We start from the raw sequence: 18,367 nt of genomic DNA, 5'->3' as shown, positions 1-18,367 counted from the left end.
TAGGAAATACTTGTGCAGATTAAGCTCAGGGTTGAGCAGAGCATATTGTATTCATCCCAATTCTTTGACCAAGGGGGCAAGGAAATAGGGAGCTTGGAGAGTAGAGAAGAGGCCTAGATTTAGCTTGAGCTTGCTTTTGAGATGGGCGATTTAAGAATTTAACATTACATTAATTGCATGACAATTATAGGGCCATATGCTTAAATATTAAGCTGCCCTACTTAAAATTTTTTGTTTTTTGTTTTGTTTTCAATTGCCTTTGGAATGTCATTGGCCACATTGTACCGAACTGTTAGGATATTTCGACACATAGGAAATAGTTAAGTATAACTTGGTCTAGTGTAGAGTTAGGTAAAGTTTGTTTCTTTACTATGTACATTTGTAATTTACAATCCAATGATCACGATATGTTCTAGACATGAATTGATCCGACGGTTCATTCTCTCCTCGGTATTACCGACACTTGATCCGTGGCTTAACACCCTTTTGGTCCATGTTCTCTATTAAAAGAGCATGGAGGGTCATTTGTAGGGTGACCGTTCATGGGAGAAGCTTATGTAAATTTTCTTTCTTTTATTAATAAATTGCCTGAAGTGGCCGCATTGGCTTAGGCCGTGGATTGTTTTCCTCCTTGAGGGTTTTAACCACGTCAAGAATATTGGTGTATTGATCTGTGATCTGTTTGTGAGCGGTGTCGTTTGGTGTTCTGTCTGAGGAACTTACCCTGTAAATTCCTACATGATATCAGAGCCTTCTGGGGCTGAGGCGTGCCAAGAGGCACGTTTTTCAAAACTATCCCGATGATGTTTTCCGAGTACACATCCAGAACAAACACCATCTCTGCAAGATACCATAGGAAGACCTGTCACCATATTTTCTTTACATAGATTTTGAAGGGAGCGATAGTTTAAGTGACCAAATTGCTCATGCCAAAGTTTGCTCACTTCATCATTATGAGCAACAAATACCGAGGGAAGTGTTGATGACCCAAAGTTGTTAAACTTATACAACCTTGTAGAATCATCAGCAATGCCAGTAGCTAAAATTTGTCTAGGATCTCTTAGGTCCTTAATTTTTGGGTAGAAGCAATTAACTATGCAAATTACATAGTAAATCACACTCCTACTAAGGTTTTAAAGAATATCACTCCAGAAGAAGCATGGAGCTCAATTAAACCAGATGTAAGTCACTTTTGTGTTTTTGGAAGTGAAGCATGGGCCCATATTCTAGATGAGAAACATAAAGCTTTAGAACTTAAGAGTGAAAAATGTATTTTTGTTGGATATTCTGAAGATGTTAAAGGATATAGACTTATTCCACTTAAGTCCAAAAATGTTATCATTAGAAGAGATGTAAAGTTTGCTGAAAATATATCGGCCTACGAGCCTAGTTCGGCGGATGTGCCACCTCTCTCTATCCCTTCTACTTCTGAAAATATTTCTTCTTCAGATGATGACAGCGAGGATGACAATCCTCCGCCACCTTCTCAGGATCCTCCTTAAGCTCCTCAGCTTCCAAAATGGGTCCGTGCTACTTGGGATGCAGCATGTGCTCTTGCAGGTGATCCTACAGATCAACGACGTACATGTTCTCAATTCAATAGAGCCTCTTCTTTACTGGCTCAAGCTTCAACGAATTATGATGCTGAAACCTTTGCAGAAGCTTCAGGCCATCCAGATTGGGACGCAACTATGAATGAAGAATATCATTCATTATTGGCAAATGATACATGGGATCTTGTTCCTCTTCCAAAGGGAAGAAAACTTGTTAGATGTAAATGGGTTTACAAAACCAAGTTTGGACCAGATGGAAAAGTTGATAAACATAAAGCTCATCTTGTTGCTAAGGGCTTTTCACAAGTTGAAGGCATTGACTATATTGAAACCTTATCCCCTATTGCCAAAATGAACTCTATTCGCCTTGTTCTTTCCCTTGCTGCCTCTTTCAAATGGGAAGTCCATTAGATGGATGTTAAATTTGCCTTATTGCATGGGGACTTGCACGAAGAAATCTATATGGAACGACCTCCTGGCTTTATACAAGCAGAGTCCAGCCTTGTATGTCGGCTTAAAAAATCCCTTTATGGTCTCAAGCAAGCCCCTCGAGCTTGGTATGCCAAAATGGATATCTTTCTTTTAGATACTGGCTTTTCTAGGTGTCATTCTGACAATACTGTCTACACCAAGAAAGTGGGCAAGTCTCTTATCATTCTTGTTCTTTATGTTGATGATCTTATTCTCACTGGTAGTGATCCCAACCTTATAAACCATGTGAAGTCTAGCCTTAAAGAGCAGTTTGAAATGACAGACTTAGGACACTTGCATTATTTTCTTGGTCTTCAAGTCTTGCAATCCAAGGAAGGTATTTCCCTTTACCAGTCCAAGTATGCTTGTGATCTTCTACGCCACTTTCACATGGAATACTGTAAGCCAGCCCCTTCTCCCTTTCAGTCTGGAGCCAAACTTTCAGTCACTTGTACTTCCCCTAAAGTTGATGCTACCTTATACCATCAACTTGTAGGAAAACTTTTGTATATGACCCATACCCGTCCTGACCTTTCCTTTGCTGTTGGTCTTATTACTCGGTTTATGCAAAACCGACATGAAAGTCATTGGAAAGCAACTAAAAGAATACTTCATTATGTTCGAGGTACAGTTTAGTTTGGGATTCATTACAGTGCAGAAGCATCTCCTCTATTGGTTGGTTTCATTGGTTCCGATTGGGCTGATGACCCTGATGATCGGAAGTCTACTGCAGGTTATGTCTTCACTCTTGGTTCTGGACCTATTACATGGGCTTGCAAGAAACAAAGTGCCATTTCTCTTTCTTCAGCAGAAGCAGAGTATCGTGGCACCGTAGAAGCTAGTAAGGAAGCCCTGTGGCTTCGTCAGATCCTGTCAGAGTTTGGCTTTCAGCAGCAGCATCCGACTACACTTTGGTGTGATAATCAAAGTGCCATTCAACTATGAAAGGTCCAGTCCAACATCAGCGCAACAAACACATTGAACTACACATGCACTTCATCAAAAAGATCATTCATGACCATGTTCTTGAAGTACAATATTGTTCAACCGATGATCAAGTTGCAGACATCTTTACAAAGGCTCTCACAGAGGCGAAGTTTACTAAACTTCGATTTATGGTTGGAGTTCAGGAAGTTGTCACTAAGGGGGGATAGGCTCTAATGCCTCCTTCCTTCTCCTGTTGTGTCATATTTGTACATCCTTCAATCCTATCCCAAGTTGTTCTTAAGGGGGGATGTTAGGATATTCCGACACATAGGAAATAGTTAAGTATAACTTGGTCTAGTGTAGAGTTAGGTAAAGTGTGTTTCTTTACTATGTACATTTGTAACTTACAATCCGACGATCACGATATGTTCTAGACATGAAGTGATCCGATGGTTCATTCTCTCCTCGGTATTACCGACACTTGATCTGTGGCTTAACACCTGATTGGTCCATGATCTCTATTTAAAGAGCATGGAGGGTCATTTGTACAATGACCATTCATGAGAGAGGCTTATGTAAATTTTCTTTCTTTTATTAATAAATTGCCTGAAGTGGTCGCGTTGGCTCAGGCCGTGGACTGTTTCCTTCTTTGAGGGTTTTAACCACATCAAGAATACTGGTGTATTGATCTGTGATCTGTTTGTGAGCGATGTCCTTTGGTGTTCTGTCTGAGGAACTTACCCCGTAAATTCCTACACGAACATGCTGGTTTGGTGCAAAACTGGCCAATTCAGTGTAAAACTCGCAAGTTCAGTATTGAACGAGCCATTTCCGGTTCTAGACCTCGAACAAGGTTGGTTTGACCCCCAAACTAGTCGGACCAGCCAATTTTGATAACACTGTTCCAAACACATTACAAGTATTTTACTTTGGAACTTTTTAGGTAGGATCTACATTAAATATATTTGTTGGAAATTTTCTAGGCATAGTACCCAACGAGATTTGATCCCTTGACTTAAGTAATTCAATTTTCAGGTTGTTGGAAATTGCATTGCGTTGTTGGTAAAAGGCTTTGTGGTGGTGATCCTAAAGGGTGGCCATTTCCAAGGGGATTTGCTGCTGCCCCTACGTTTTACTACAAATTTTACAGTTTGCAATCACAAGACAACAAGAAGAATAACACTTGAACCCCCTAGACCAAAACTAAAACCACCTAAACAACTTTATATTTGGTCAGTATATTTTTAGACTTTTATTACACTCATTTTGACTACTCACTTTGATATATCTTATGCATATGAGTGTTATATCTTGCTGGTTGTGACTATTCTCTACAGATTTCTATACATAAACTAGTGGGACAACAAGCAATTAACTATTGCACTTCATCCATAGACCCCATTTAAGGCAATAGTCTTCATTTGGTTGGGTGAGATATCAAATGGGAATCCTCCCGTAGCCTTTCCAGAGGAAGTTGGACTTAAAGACCTGGGACTTGGCCCCAGGTGACTGCTACCGCTCAAACTAGCAGGGGTCCTAAAAGGGGATCCTTGAAGGGTTACTACTAGGCTAAGGGCAACAATGAAGCTAAAGGCCACTGTCACCACAACTAAAGCTTCCTACTCTTTACAAACTTTCACTAATGGGAGGAGACCCGATATATAGAGAATCACTTATGAAGGATAGATCAACTAAGATGGGTGTGAAGTGATCTCGATGACCCTTTGCTAGGAGAGACTTAAGAGTGGGACTTGCTTGCTTCTTAAGCAAGGTGCAAGGTTCTCTAGGATAGGGGAATAGGGATTTGAGGGATTGGCTTAGGGAATGTGACTTGGAAAAGAGCTTCCTAAACCCTAAAATCCTTGTGGAACTTGGTTTTCCATGTGGTTTTTGAAGGGTTGACTCTGATAAGATATGGGACCGCATAGAACCAAGTGGACCTAGGTTAGGTCAAGGGGAGGGAGTTTAGCAACCATTGATATGCTTGACCTAATTAGGGAGGGGAAAGGGATCAAGGAATGAATTTTCAATGAAAGGCAATGCAAGGATCCCAATGAGGTTTCTAACCTAAGGGAAACCAAGGGCAAGAATTGGTCTTTGAGCTAGGGCCTGCGATATCTCAAGATCTTACCGTCGGAATCTCATGAAATTTGGAGGGCTTCTTAAGGACACACCAACGCAGTTGTGGACCAAAAATCGAAGTATTTGGAGTCTGGACAGTTAGATTGTGAGATGATTGATGCCCTATGTGACCTAGAGGACTAGACCTAGAGAAGAGGAAAGGGAGAAGGAAAATAGGTTTAAGGTGATCATCTTTGGGTGGTCCAGTGCGTAATCCTTTGGGGAGATTGGAGTCAGGTAGAATTATGACTATGGAGCTTTGAATTTTCTAGTTCAAGGAGGACTCAAAGACAAGTTTGCTTGGCACTAAGGCAACAACAAAAGCAACTTCAAAGACTTTATACTTCGTTTTGCAAGATAAATGGCTTGTCAAGATGAATTTTAGTAATGAAACATTCCTAGGAACCTTCATTCATTATACATGGCCCATACATGAAGCATTCACTATTTAGAAACAAAATTTCCACAACTTCGCATAAGATATGCAGCAAATAAGCCCCAGTATAGTGAAATCCCAGCAATAATGTATGTGACAAAATTAGAAAGAAAGAATAGCATTAAAATGTCCTTACATGTATAAGAATATATCCAACCATTCAAAAGTTTCCATTAAGAAGCTCCAAGACATATGAAAATTATCCAAACATCAAAATTCATTCCATGCTCCAAAAATTCGTCCTCCAAAAAGGATAACGAAAATTTATAAAGAGATACTAGTTCCAAATCGAAGTGATGATGCTAAAATGAATTCACATCACTTGTATTTATACACTTATAATGAGTTTGATTTAGATAATTAGGCCTACATTAGCCCCCACAATAAAATAATATGCAAAATAACTAACTTTTGGTGACAAGCCCACGAAATTAGCTCATAAACAAAAGAATAAGCCTCTCAAAAGGTCGAATAATGAATAGTGCATGTTGTTGGGCCTTTGAGGAAGCCCAATGGAGTCGATATGTGCTATAATGTGTAGTTGAACTCACAAAAGCAGTGGACAAGGGGTTGGCCCCTTGTAATAACCTGTGGTGCTCCACATGACATGTGGGGGCACACAAGTGTCCTCATGGGTCTCCAAACAAATAGAAGATGCCTGTAGATCACTTGCAAGGGCTAGGATGATGGTGTAGGTGATTGCACATCATCGTGCAAGTCCTAGATCATTTGCCCAATGTATGGTGCAACTCTGGGGCTAGTTGGGCATGATGGGTCAGGTGCATCTTCCTCGTCCAATAAGTGAACCATGAGTAATCTCTGAATGGATGTGGGGATCCATGGAGTATTTTCTGCTGTTGTGGAGGCCCATGACTCTCTACACACACCCTACATGTGCCAATGTAGCTCTTTGGGCTCACGACCCCGCATAGGGAAACCAAACCCAAATGGAAACCACCTGCAATCCTGCATAAGATCCAATGCATCCCCGTGCCTTCAAGCACACTAAGTCATTAAAAAAATCAAGTAAAAGAGTTTATAAGCCATGGATAACAAGTGAGCACTTCATAATGGGGTTAACCAGGCATCCTATTAGGTGGTTTCTACCTCTAAAGGGGGTGGTATATCCGTGGTACATCCTTCAAATGGTGGTGGCATGTGGCATAATGATGGAATGGAGTAGGGAATGAACGGGGGCAACCTAGATCCCATGACATGGTACAAGGGTAGCTAATAAAAGGGAAGCCCACACTTGGGTAAATAATGTGTAGGAGGGAGCAATCGTGGTGCATGAGTTACCTTGGCCTTGATTTTTCCACCCTTCTTCTCTTGACTTCTTATGATTTACTTTGATTAATTACTTGGGGCTTTAGGTAACGAGAGCATGATGCGTAAAGAATCGCTGTGGGTACCCCTTTATAAGGTGGGGCAGTTCATCGCCCACTGAGATTTGGGACAATCATGGGTTCCTGAATGATAAAGGAGGCTCATCAAGGGCCATGTAGGAACCAGGGTGATGGCCATGGAATGGGGTAGAGCTCATGTCATGGCTTTTGCCCACATGCTAAATGCTTTTGTCCTGACCATCTTTTGCATTTTGTGGTACAATTTCCTGTTGAATGTGGCCAATTATGTTTTTTCTTTTTCTTTTAGTTGCATCAAACTTCGAGCATCATTCTAGGCTCGACCCAAGATGTGGGGTGAGGGGAGGGCCTAGTTGACCCTATGCGAACCCAGTGGAGGAATGTGGACCCAGGTGGGAGGAGAGATGATTGGGGGTGTAATGAGCGGAAGGGGAGTAATATATGCGAATCAGGGAGCGGACCACACAACAAAAATTAGGGTTTCCCATGTAGTACCATCCCTAAAACCAATAGGTCAGTAAAAGAGATCCCACGGGACTAGGGTGCAAGGTTAACATCCCAAAAGAGTCCTAGGGGATGAGAGCACAGACCTAGACTACTCTTTCCACTGAATCCCCCCATTAATCCATGCCCAAAGTTTCCACGGTAAATAAACTAGAATACTCAATTACCAAATAACAAGGCATACATTTAGGTTTAGGAGGCCTACATTCAAACATACGATCATGACAGATGGGTGAGGGACCACATGGCTGGTTCAGGTGGTAGAGAAATGGCACATCGAGTGTTATGAATATAATTCATAACAAATAATTAAATAAAATAAATATAAAGATTAAATAATTAAATATTAATTAGGTTAAATAGTCTTTAAGTTAAGTGAAAAGGCATGTCTAAAAGACATGCCCATTCACGAAAGGACACTTGCTTAGGTATATAAATGCGGGTCCTCATTGTAAACAGTCATCATCTTATACTTTTTTATATATAATAAATTATTACACAAATACCTGTGTGTATTTTAATACATTTAAGCCTACAAGCTATCAGTTTTCTTGCTTCAACCATAGTTTTTATGCTTCAGTGGTATCAGAGCCATGGCACACAATATAATCATGCGAGTCTTTGAACGTTGTTCGTCGCACAATGTGCCATTACGTTCACGTCTTGAATGCGATGAACATTTTAATAAAATTCAAGAAGCATTTCAAAGTTTAGAAAAATCATACGCAGAAGTTAAAGCACGTCGAAGGGAAATTGATAATAAGGAAGAAAACATTCCTACTGGCGGAAGAGGTGAAGAGATATCTCACATGTCCTCTATGGCGAATTGCTTAGATCACAATTCAGAAGCCAAAAGAAGTATGTTGAATTCTGGTACTATGGATAAGGTGACTGCATTCATTGACGGGACCATCATGGAAAACAACCTTGTCAAGCCAGATGGTGAAATACTTGTTTCTTGCCAAGCAGATCCAGTTATTGCAAACATTGCAAGTGGAGGAGGAGAAGAGCAAGAGGTAGAAGAAATGTTGGGTTAATGTAACGAAGATGTTATGCCAGATGAAATTTGCCTGGGAGTATTATGGAGATGCAAAATGGTGGGTATCAGTGACCACTGACAACATGGCTTTTCTCCTAGGGATATCACACACAAAATGGTGGGTATCAGTGACCACTGACAACATGGCTTCATCTTGTGTGTGCCAATCATAGTAAGGTTGTAAGGACCTGAGCAACCTTGCTAAATTGATCGTTAATAGTTCCTAGTTAGATATTTGGCTTTGTTTTCCCTCATTTGCTTCTTACTTTAAATATTGATCTAGAAGTCGCTTTTGCACTCACATTATTTACATTGGATTGTGCTTACTAGTCCCGTTGACCTAGTTTTGTGGCCATTAATAAAATTATCTTATCTATTTTAGTATCCTAGTTCAAAGTAGGTCTTTTCCCATGCCTACTCTAGGTACCCTACAAAAAACCAAGGTCTCAAATGCCAAGTCAGGGTTTCTTTGTTTATGTGTAGGGTACATTACCAATTAACACAAGCATTCTTATAACAATGAAGAATGCAATCCATCAGAGGAGACCATAAATGAATGAAGCTATTGTTTCCATTGCCTTTGAGAGTCATTCAAAATTCAACATCTGATGAAATGAGTACATATGTGCAACTTCACTGTTATTGAGGCTAAACTTACTGAGGTTATAATATTCTGAGTCTTTAGTCTTTATGAAACCTCAGAGCTGGATCCACTACCATCATGTCTGCTTAAGCAGTCAGACTTCCATCATCAGCTTGGCCTCAAATATCACGAGGGCCTCAGTTTTTGCCACTACAAGGTCTGTAACAGATCCAGATTTAGTCTAGAAGAAGATAGAGTGAGACTTGTATGAAGTTTCTGTGGTTGGAAATGAGAAAAATGTTTAAGGAAATAGAATAAACATCCTCTGTAATATGAATGAAACCAGTTCAGCATGAAATCAAATGCTGCCATCACTAGGAGAGAGACAACACAAGAACATAATAATAAGGAATTGGAATGATTTCAGCACTATATATAGCTTCTGAGGCATCTAAAGATATGGATCAACCTCTATGATTCCACCTGGATTCACTAGTTTTGAGCAGTGCCATGGATGACATCATCTGCAAGCTAACTGTGTAAGATAGCCATCTTGTATGCTAACTTTATCTTTTCTACTGATTTATGTGGTTCTAGCAGTTTCCAGAATGAGTTCAAAGGTGTTTTTTCTTAGATTTTGTTGTCTGTACTCGGTTTGCACTTACTTTAGGCTTAAAGGACCCTTCTTGGCTTTGACAGAGCATTCTTTCCTTTGACAAATTTTCATATTCACCCTGCAGACAGAGATATTGCAAAGATACTGATCAATAATTGCTTACACGCCTGTCCTGTACTGAAATGTAATATGTCTCAGACTATATCATTTTGGAACTACATTTTTATCGTTTGGAGACGATCTTCTCCTTGATGAAGTTTGGAAACATAGTGTAATTAGTACATAGGTTGTCGGTCCAGTTGACATGCATTATTGTAATTTGTCCCTTCTGTTGTATCCTGCATAGTGGTGAAATATTTTTTTTTTCTGCAACTGAACTGGAGTAATTAATTCAAATCCTACTTTGTTGCTTCCTATATGTTTCCTATACCTTACTGGGGGGCAAGTAGCTCAGTCGCGCTTTCTAATTTTTTTATACCCAACAAATTAATAGCAGTTTGTTCAGCACCACTTTTTTTTCAGTTGAATATCGGAAGTATTATTCCTTCTGCCAAATTTGATGTCTATTATATTCAATATTTTTGACCTTTCATGTATTATTGATTATGGGCCATGCCTTTTGAGAAACTTAAGACAATGTTCTCATGTGACATTTTGGTTTATTGTTTTGCAGGCTAACACCATTTTACAGGTAAGCTATTTGGTACTAGCTGTTTGGCCTAAACCCTCATCTGACGTAGTTTACTTTAAATACTTAGTTTCTTTATAAAGCTATCTCTTTAAGTGACTAATTTGTAACATGTTTTACCTTTATTTTTTCTTTCTGATGTGAGAATGAAAAAAAGTCTAGTCTCTGCTATGTTTTTTTTCGATATCTAGCATGCTCATTTATTGAAAACTATTGGAAGCAACCTGCTTATTGAGTTTTTAAAACACAGTAAGTGCTTTTCTTTCTGTACAAACTGCCTTAATCTACCTCCATTTTGTCAGGAAATTATGCTTTTATTACATTTTATCTACCTTTTTTTTCCAGCTATGGGTGGATATGCCTGCGTCGTTCTTATTTAGTTGTTTGTATTTTCTGTAATTTTTAGTCCCATTAATTTGTTTCGGTCATTAGTGGAAATTTATATACTTTTTTTTTTCTTTCTTAGATATAAAATTGGAAAATTCATCATTCAAATTTGAAATCACAAACTTAAAATATAATGCCTGGATTCAGTAAGGTTTGGTCAACTTTCAAGACTGAATGAACTACCTGTTGGGCCATAGAACAGTTCAACTCATTGTAAATAGAGAGTTCTCAGAGCCTTTGATTTGTTGATTTTTGTAGCTATGGTTGGTCTTCATAATTGTAAAATGATAAATAAAATTGTCGACTCAGAGTCGGCTCCATAAAGAATAAAATTTGAATTTTCAAATTGTGAATTTTGCCTCCCAAATGTAAAGGCCAGCTCATTCACAAGTTCAGGTCAGCTCACCCCAAAAGACACACCTATTTGGCCTCATCCATTCATTCAAATAAGCCATTAGGCCTCTCCTTTTGAGCAAGATTTTCTGATCACATAAGATGAATTGGTTTAGAACCATTGGAAGTAATTATCAGTTAAGAAACTCTCTAAAAATCAACATCATTTGAGGACAAATCGCGTAATGTAAGCAGCCATCTGCATCATTATTCCCACTAAATGTTTTTAACATGAAAACAAGAAAATATGAAAATGTAATGAGAGATATTCGTTATATGTAGCATTATAATAATTCATCTTACATGATGACAGGGCATGGAGGACACAGAAATATGAGTGTTTGAGACAAGACATAGCGACCCCACAAACAGGACATGAAGGACATCTTTCATATATATATATATATAACAAATTAATGAATTAAACATACAAAATGAAATAGACATAAAGATTCAAATTTTTTAGAATATAAAAGCTAAAACATTTACATGATGATAATACAAATTCGATCACACAACTAGTACTACATTGATGATGATCAAATGACAATCATACAAGAAATGAGAGAGGGTGCAAGGTTTGTCAATGGCTTGCACTAGAGGTGTTCAAGCCATTGACAGACCTCTAGTGCAACCCATTGACAAATCTTGCACTTTGTTTCCTCACCCACAAACTCTAGAGAAGCTATTTCAGTCCAAATGTGGTTCCATGTTAAATCACTTTCATTAACCAGTTCCGATTGGATAACATCTTAGAAAAGTATATGTCGAACAAATAGATAATGTAAAAACTTAAAATTTACTATATTGAATACATATTTATATAGATTTTTGGAAGGTATTGTGACTATATTCAACAGACCAAGTCCACATCACTGAACCAGTGTCGATAATATTGGTATCGGCAAAATATCGGTGAGGGTCTAGAAAACATCTTATTGGAAATATCGACGAAATATTGGCAAGCATAAAAAATGCATAATATATTCAATTTTTTTTTTTTTTTTTTTTTTTTTTACCAGATTTTTAAACATATAAAGCAATAACAACATGACATAAACACAAAAAGCATTGATATATATGATGTCAAATAGAAATGATACATCAAAGGCGATACCAAATCCTGCTAATCCTTGATAATTGTCCAATCAATGACTCAAATGTGGAGAAACAATACAAAATAACATCACATATATAAAGTTATCTCATCATCATGAGTTATATGTAGCAAAACAAATAAAACTAGCAACTATCTGTCTGAAATCAATGCCCTCTCCCCCTTTGACGTGAAAACATGATGGGTTGTTTGTCAGGTCTGCCCTTAGTAGTAGAGGGCCCTGCCCCTGCACCTAATGTCAAATAATGAGTGTTAGGTATGGAGCTGTGCTGTCCTATATCTATAGCAGATGGTGTAGATGCTGATGCTCCCACAGTCTCCTCCTCCTCCTCCTCCTCCTTTTCCTCGTGTTGCTGCTCCTCCCCCTCCTCCTCCTCCTCTTACTGCCCCTGTTATAAATGGATCATTTGGCTCTAACCATGAAGGTGACTCCTCCAAAATGGGCACCTCAGACTCCACCCTCCATTGAGACAATACATCAATATTGTCTAAGGAAATGGCATCTGGATCCATTGGTGCTTCTATTTGCTTCACTCAAAGGTAGATATTGTAATGCACATACACTAAACCATTGAGGCGTGCAAACTCCATCCTTTAAGAGTGTCAAAAAAACTAACGAGTCTTGAGTCTTGACTCGTTACACTTGAGGGTCATAAATTAAAAATTAAAAATTACAATAAATGTAATTGCTCAACTGAAGGCTGAAGCTCAAAATTATACCTGTTGTGCTTTTTTGAGTTTATTTTCTCAAATACGCTCCAGTTATGCTCACACCCTGAAGAGCTACATGTTTGACTCACGATTCTTATGGCCAATTTCTGCAAATTTGGTGCCCTTGCACCATAGCTTCACCACCAAATATCTACAATAAAATAAAGAAATAAAAAAGTCAAAAACTTAAAACATAATTAAACTTTCAAATAAAAGTTACATAATTGAATTTTAAAAATCTAGAATTATAAATAAGGAAATTCTAAATTGAAAATTCTAATGAGTGATGATTTGTCACTTACGTGGCATGAAGAGGGTCCTTTCCCTAATAGCATCATCAAAGCCAAATAGGCCAACACAATCCCGATAAAACTGTTTCTCACTATTGATTTTTCTACAAAGCTCAGGATTAGGTACCATCTTCTGAATACAGGAATGGAGCCCTTCCATCACCTCGCCATCAAAATCAAGGGCGCATTTGTATGAAAATGCGGGGTTGAGGAAGAGTGCTGCTACATGAATGGGTCAATGAAGCATCTCTGTCCACCAACTATCAATCACATCCCATAACATCATATGCCTATCAAGCCCAACAAAACCCTTGTTTGCATAATAAGAATGAATGGCCTCCTTGGCTCTATCCATGGCCTCATACAAATAAGCCATTGCAGGCTTGTCCCCATCTACCAATCTCAGAACCTTTACTATAGGTTCACTAATTGAGCATGCTTCTTCTACTCCCTGCCAAAACGTGTCAGTGTACACCATTTTTGCAATGGCTCTCTCGTCCTGTCTCTTGCTGTATCTACAATCACGCCACTCATCAGAAACAAACATTTGCTTCAACTCGAACTAGCATCGAAGCAAAGACTGAAGAGTAATAAAGTTGGTGGCAAAACGTGTGATTGCAGGACGCCGCAACTCCTTGTTTCTAGTGTATCTCCTCATGAGGCTAAGAACAAAAGCATGGTTATAAATAAACTTGGGGACGCTCCTAGCCATATCAATCACCTTGATGAAGGAGAGTTCCCCATATCCTCAAGCAACAAATCGATACAATGTGCTGCACACGGAGTCCAGAACAATGTGCAACACCTCTCCATAAGCATCCTGCCGACAGACACATAATTAGCTGCATTGTCTGTTATGACTTGCACCACATTCTGCACACCAATCTCTCGGATGAACCCATCTAACAACTCACATATCATTGTTGCATCTTTTATATGTGCTGATGCATCCACTGATTTAATAAACATGGTACCTTTAGGACAATGTACCAAGAAATTTAGAAGGGTCCTACCCTTCCTATCTGTCCAATCATCAGACATCACTATGCATCCAGACACTTCCCATGTTTGTTTCAACTCCGCCAATCTAGAGTTGATGCTTGCTTTCCTGCTTGAAGAATTAGCCCCTGCAACTCCTCATATATAACACTTTTGTACCCTGGGCCCACAACAACGATAACATCACACATTGGCTGCCAAAATGGATTGGTTTTGGTGATGTTGAGAGGTAAGTCGCTCTAGAAAAGACACCTCCCCATAATTCTATCTGCTTCTTGCTTCTCCCTTTTTTTAACAATTGATTGTATAGAAGGCTGTGCTCTATGTCCTGTTCATGGAACAAAAAATGATGACCTCGCACTAGCAGTAGCAGGTGATGCTGTGGAGACCCTGCCACTACCCTCTGCCTCAAAATCAAAAGAAGATATCCCGAAAGATCTACTTGCACGTTCAACCTTGTTTGTTTTTTCCTCTTCCTTCTTTTTGTCTTTTTCATCAATTGCTTCAAGAGCTTTTTGTATAAGCTCCGGACTAGAAACTATACAAATCCCAACATCATGTCTAGGGAGTCTAGCCAGATGGTATTTCAATCGTGTAATCCCTCTTGTCATCTTAATCCCACACAATTTGCATGATGGATATGCCCGATTTGTCCCACCATCAGGCTCCCCATACTCCCAAAATGGGTCCAAGGCTTTTGGCATATTTGTAGTGAGCTAATTCAAACCTAGGGCACCAAAAAAACAAAAAATTGGAATTAATGATTAAAGTTACTCCACCCATACACAAAAAATAATAAGTAATAACCACCTCATTTTACAAAATAATTTTTTTGCTACATTATTTGCAATGTGAATTCAATGAAAAATGGCAATAAGAGGGTGCATTTGAAAGTTGAAAAAGAAATGGAGTTTGCTGTCCAAATATGGAGAAAACCCTTGCATTGGCTCATGGGCATAAAAAACATAGCAAATGGAAAATAAAAGAAGCAAAATGCTGGTAGGCAAAGAGGCAAGCAAGAATAACCCTAAATCTATGAAAAAAATCATTAACATAGGGGTTTTGAAAAACATACCTGTTAATGGAAGAAATGAAGTTTGTCTCACTGTTTTTCAATTGTTGATCCACAAAAAATTCATAGTTGGTGGTGATAATGGCTATTTGATCCTCAATTCCTCCTTGACAACTACCGCAACACTCTTCCCCTTCCCTCTCCAACACTTAGAAAACCGAAATGAGCAAAAAAAAGGCCAAATTTCCCTTTTCTAGGCGCGGCCTAACTGGAGCGGCGATATTTTATATCGTTGAGCGATATTTTGCAGAGATATCGACGATATCTTGGAAATATCGCGATATTTTTGCTCCTGAAAATATCGCGATATTTTCGGCGAGCTGAAATATCACCGAGAAAATATTGTGATATTTCCGATATTCGGCGATATATCGTCGATATTGTCATCATTGCACTGAACAACACATGTATACAATTTTATTTGAGTGTTGCCATCATTCATCTGCAACCAAGGTATCTCAGGTTTAGTAGAAGTTATTGCTTTTGGGTATCAATACTTTATAGTGATCATCCTCTACATTTCAATTATGTGGGTGTCATCGCTTTGCAATGAATTGTATAAAACATATTGAAATACTATGGGACAAGAGAGGACAGTCAAGATTTGTTATTGGGTTGATTGTGACGCTGATAAAGCTAAGCATTGTGTAGAACTGTTCAAACTCATAAAAGGAGGAGGGTCAACTCATTGAAAGATTAGAGTTTCTGAAGATAGATAACGATTTCTATAGAATGGTGAACCATGAAAAAAGCAAGTTACTTGAGGGTTATAAAATTGGACTAGGGAATTTAGTAATATACAGCTTTATGTAATTCATGGAATTGAAATTTGAAATCAATGAAGAAACTAGATATGCCTTGCTGTAGCGGGAAGTTGGAACCACAAAATTAGAGGAAGCATTGGAGGGACACATGCCTGATTTGCAGGACACACTGTCCTGTGAATAGGACACACACCAAATGCATGGTTGGCACGTCTTCATGAATCCATGTCTGACACAACGGATTCATGACATGTGACCCCTCTTGAACATGTCAAGTAAGTTAGGTAGCATATATAATCATGCATGTCATCCTTTCCACTCTAAGGATTTGGACTCTTTGTCTTTGTTTGACATATACTATTTTGTCAAGGTTAAAATGGAACATTAGAAAGCAAGAGGCATTTTGAACTGATTGGTGGTGCATTTTTACAACATTCTGCTATTGGTTAGTCAATAGTCGATCTAATTTCATTTTACGAACACTAGAAATAATGAGAATTCTATGAATGCCATTTTGGCATGTGGATAGTTGATGTGTAATTTTTCTAGAATGCTCCTTCTGTCATTTGGTTAGCAACTAGTATTATGGATATTTACTTCATTGCTTATTGTTTAATGCCCTAGTTGTGGCTGGTAATAGAATCCTAATTTGATAATTTGGTGTGTGGATGATATGATATTACAAATGAGGGACTGTTATAAATACCAGGCAGGAGTGCCCTCTCGTACGAAGTCGTGTCCTTTCATGTCTTCCTTAACTATGAATTAATTCTTGTTATTTATTATTTTATATATATTCATGTTCATAACATTCAAAGGGAATCCTCCCATAACCATTAAGAAGGTAGTTGGGCTTAAAGAGTGGGGATTTAGGCCAAGGTGACAATGGGTCTTGTTGCCACCTTAATCCACACCTAGGATTATCGTGGAGAAAGCCTTTAACTCCACTTGGTGTGGCCTTGGGGGCAAGTCTCAAGTTGAGGTTGTCACTCAATTCTCAACTCCTCTGTCTAGGCTTACTCCTAGCAAAGCAAAGGGGGTGGACCCTAAAATATATCTAAGGCTCAACTAATTAAGTTAAGTTCTAGGAGTTGGTAAAGATTACCAAGATATGCTTCACTATATAACATCAATTCACATTCATGACCATATACATCAACAAGACTGAATGTGTCAAGATAATCAAAATAAAAACAATGCCAAGATATAAGTAATTGCTAAACAAATATTCCAAGTAAAGATAATGATTATGTAAAGGAATGCTTGGAACGAAAAACTTGAAGTAAAAATTTCATAAAAGATAAGTGTTTCCAAAGTAAAATGGCAAATGATACTTAGCAAGTGTTGATATTTCTAGTAGAAACAAACTACAACAATATTCTTCAACAATAACTACTTCCAATGATTTATTACCATCAATTACATATAACATTCAATATCATCAAGCAATTATACATAAGAAAATTTCAACCATTAATCACAATAGAGCAGTAGAAATAACAATGTGACAATGAGACAAGAGGGTAGAAAATGAGGCATGCGGCCAGGGAAAAACCCACTAGGGGAAAACCTAGAAATATTTCCTTATGAGAGAGAGTCAATGTTCATCAATTCATCCAGAAACCATACATCAAAATAATGGCGAACCGGTACGTGACCTCCCACAAGTGCCAAGCCATCAAGGCATCTCTTCTTCTGCAATTTGGACCTCCTCTTCTTCCTTCTATCTTGGTTGTAACAAAGATAAGCAAGAGATCATCAATGTGCAAATGAGAGAGAGAGCTCTCATATTTATAGTCTTCAAAGGGGCTCGAATAGGTGCCTTCAACGGGGCTATAGGCCGACTTGACACTTGTGGGGGCATAATTTCAAAATTAATTTTTTCTCTTTTCTTTATTAATGAAAATACCACCATGGCTACTATATTTCCAACAACAAGTACAAGAACTTGGAAGATGCTTGAGAATGAAATAAATGCTCAATATGATACTTGAAGTAAATAAAGATTGCTCAAAATAGATAACACTTGCCAAATGAGAGCATAAGAAACACAAATGCAAATATCCATCCTTCTTTGTAGTGTAGTGAAATTATCTTCGTAAGTTTTAAGTCAGGTTAGTCCTTGGATCTAAAACAATTTTTAAAACAACTCCCTTCCCGAGGGCCGAGACCTTACCCTCGCCTAGGCCTGGATCTTAGAGTAAGGAGGCAATAGGAGATGTGTTGAATTTTACGGAGTTCTCCAATTGATAATTGTTTCTTAGATGATCTTATCTTATAGTCATTTTTCATCATAAAACAATTACATAGAGAACTTCAACAAGAAAAACAA

At 38.4% G+C, this 18,367-nt stretch overlaps 1 protein-coding gene across 1 annotated transcript in view; it reads left to right on the top strand.

Moving 5' to 3' along the window:
* The window catches only part of LOC149154777 (Peptidase M20/M25/M40 family protein), a 163,913-nt gene that overhangs the window by 88,341 nt on the left and 57,205 nt on the right, over positions 1 to 18,367 (top strand). Inside the window, exon 6 of the mRNA XM_089441039.1 lies at positions 10,288 to 10,305. Coding sequence (XP_089297165.1) covers positions 10,288 to 10,305 — 18 coding nt within the window. The remainder of the gene's footprint in view (positions 1 to 10,287; positions 10,306 to 18,367) is intronic.

The sequence above is a fragment of the Pinus tabuliformis genome, chromosome 9, assembly GCF_031772625.1.
Source record: "Pinus tabuliformis cultivar Carrire ecotype Pingquan chromosome 9, CPIR1, whole genome shotgun sequence".
NCBI lineage: Eukaryota > Viridiplantae > Streptophyta > Pinopsida > Pinales > Pinaceae > Pinus > Pinus tabuliformis.
The sequence above is the reverse complement of the archived record's forward strand: the minus strand, read 5'-3'. Positions and strand labels throughout refer to the sequence as shown.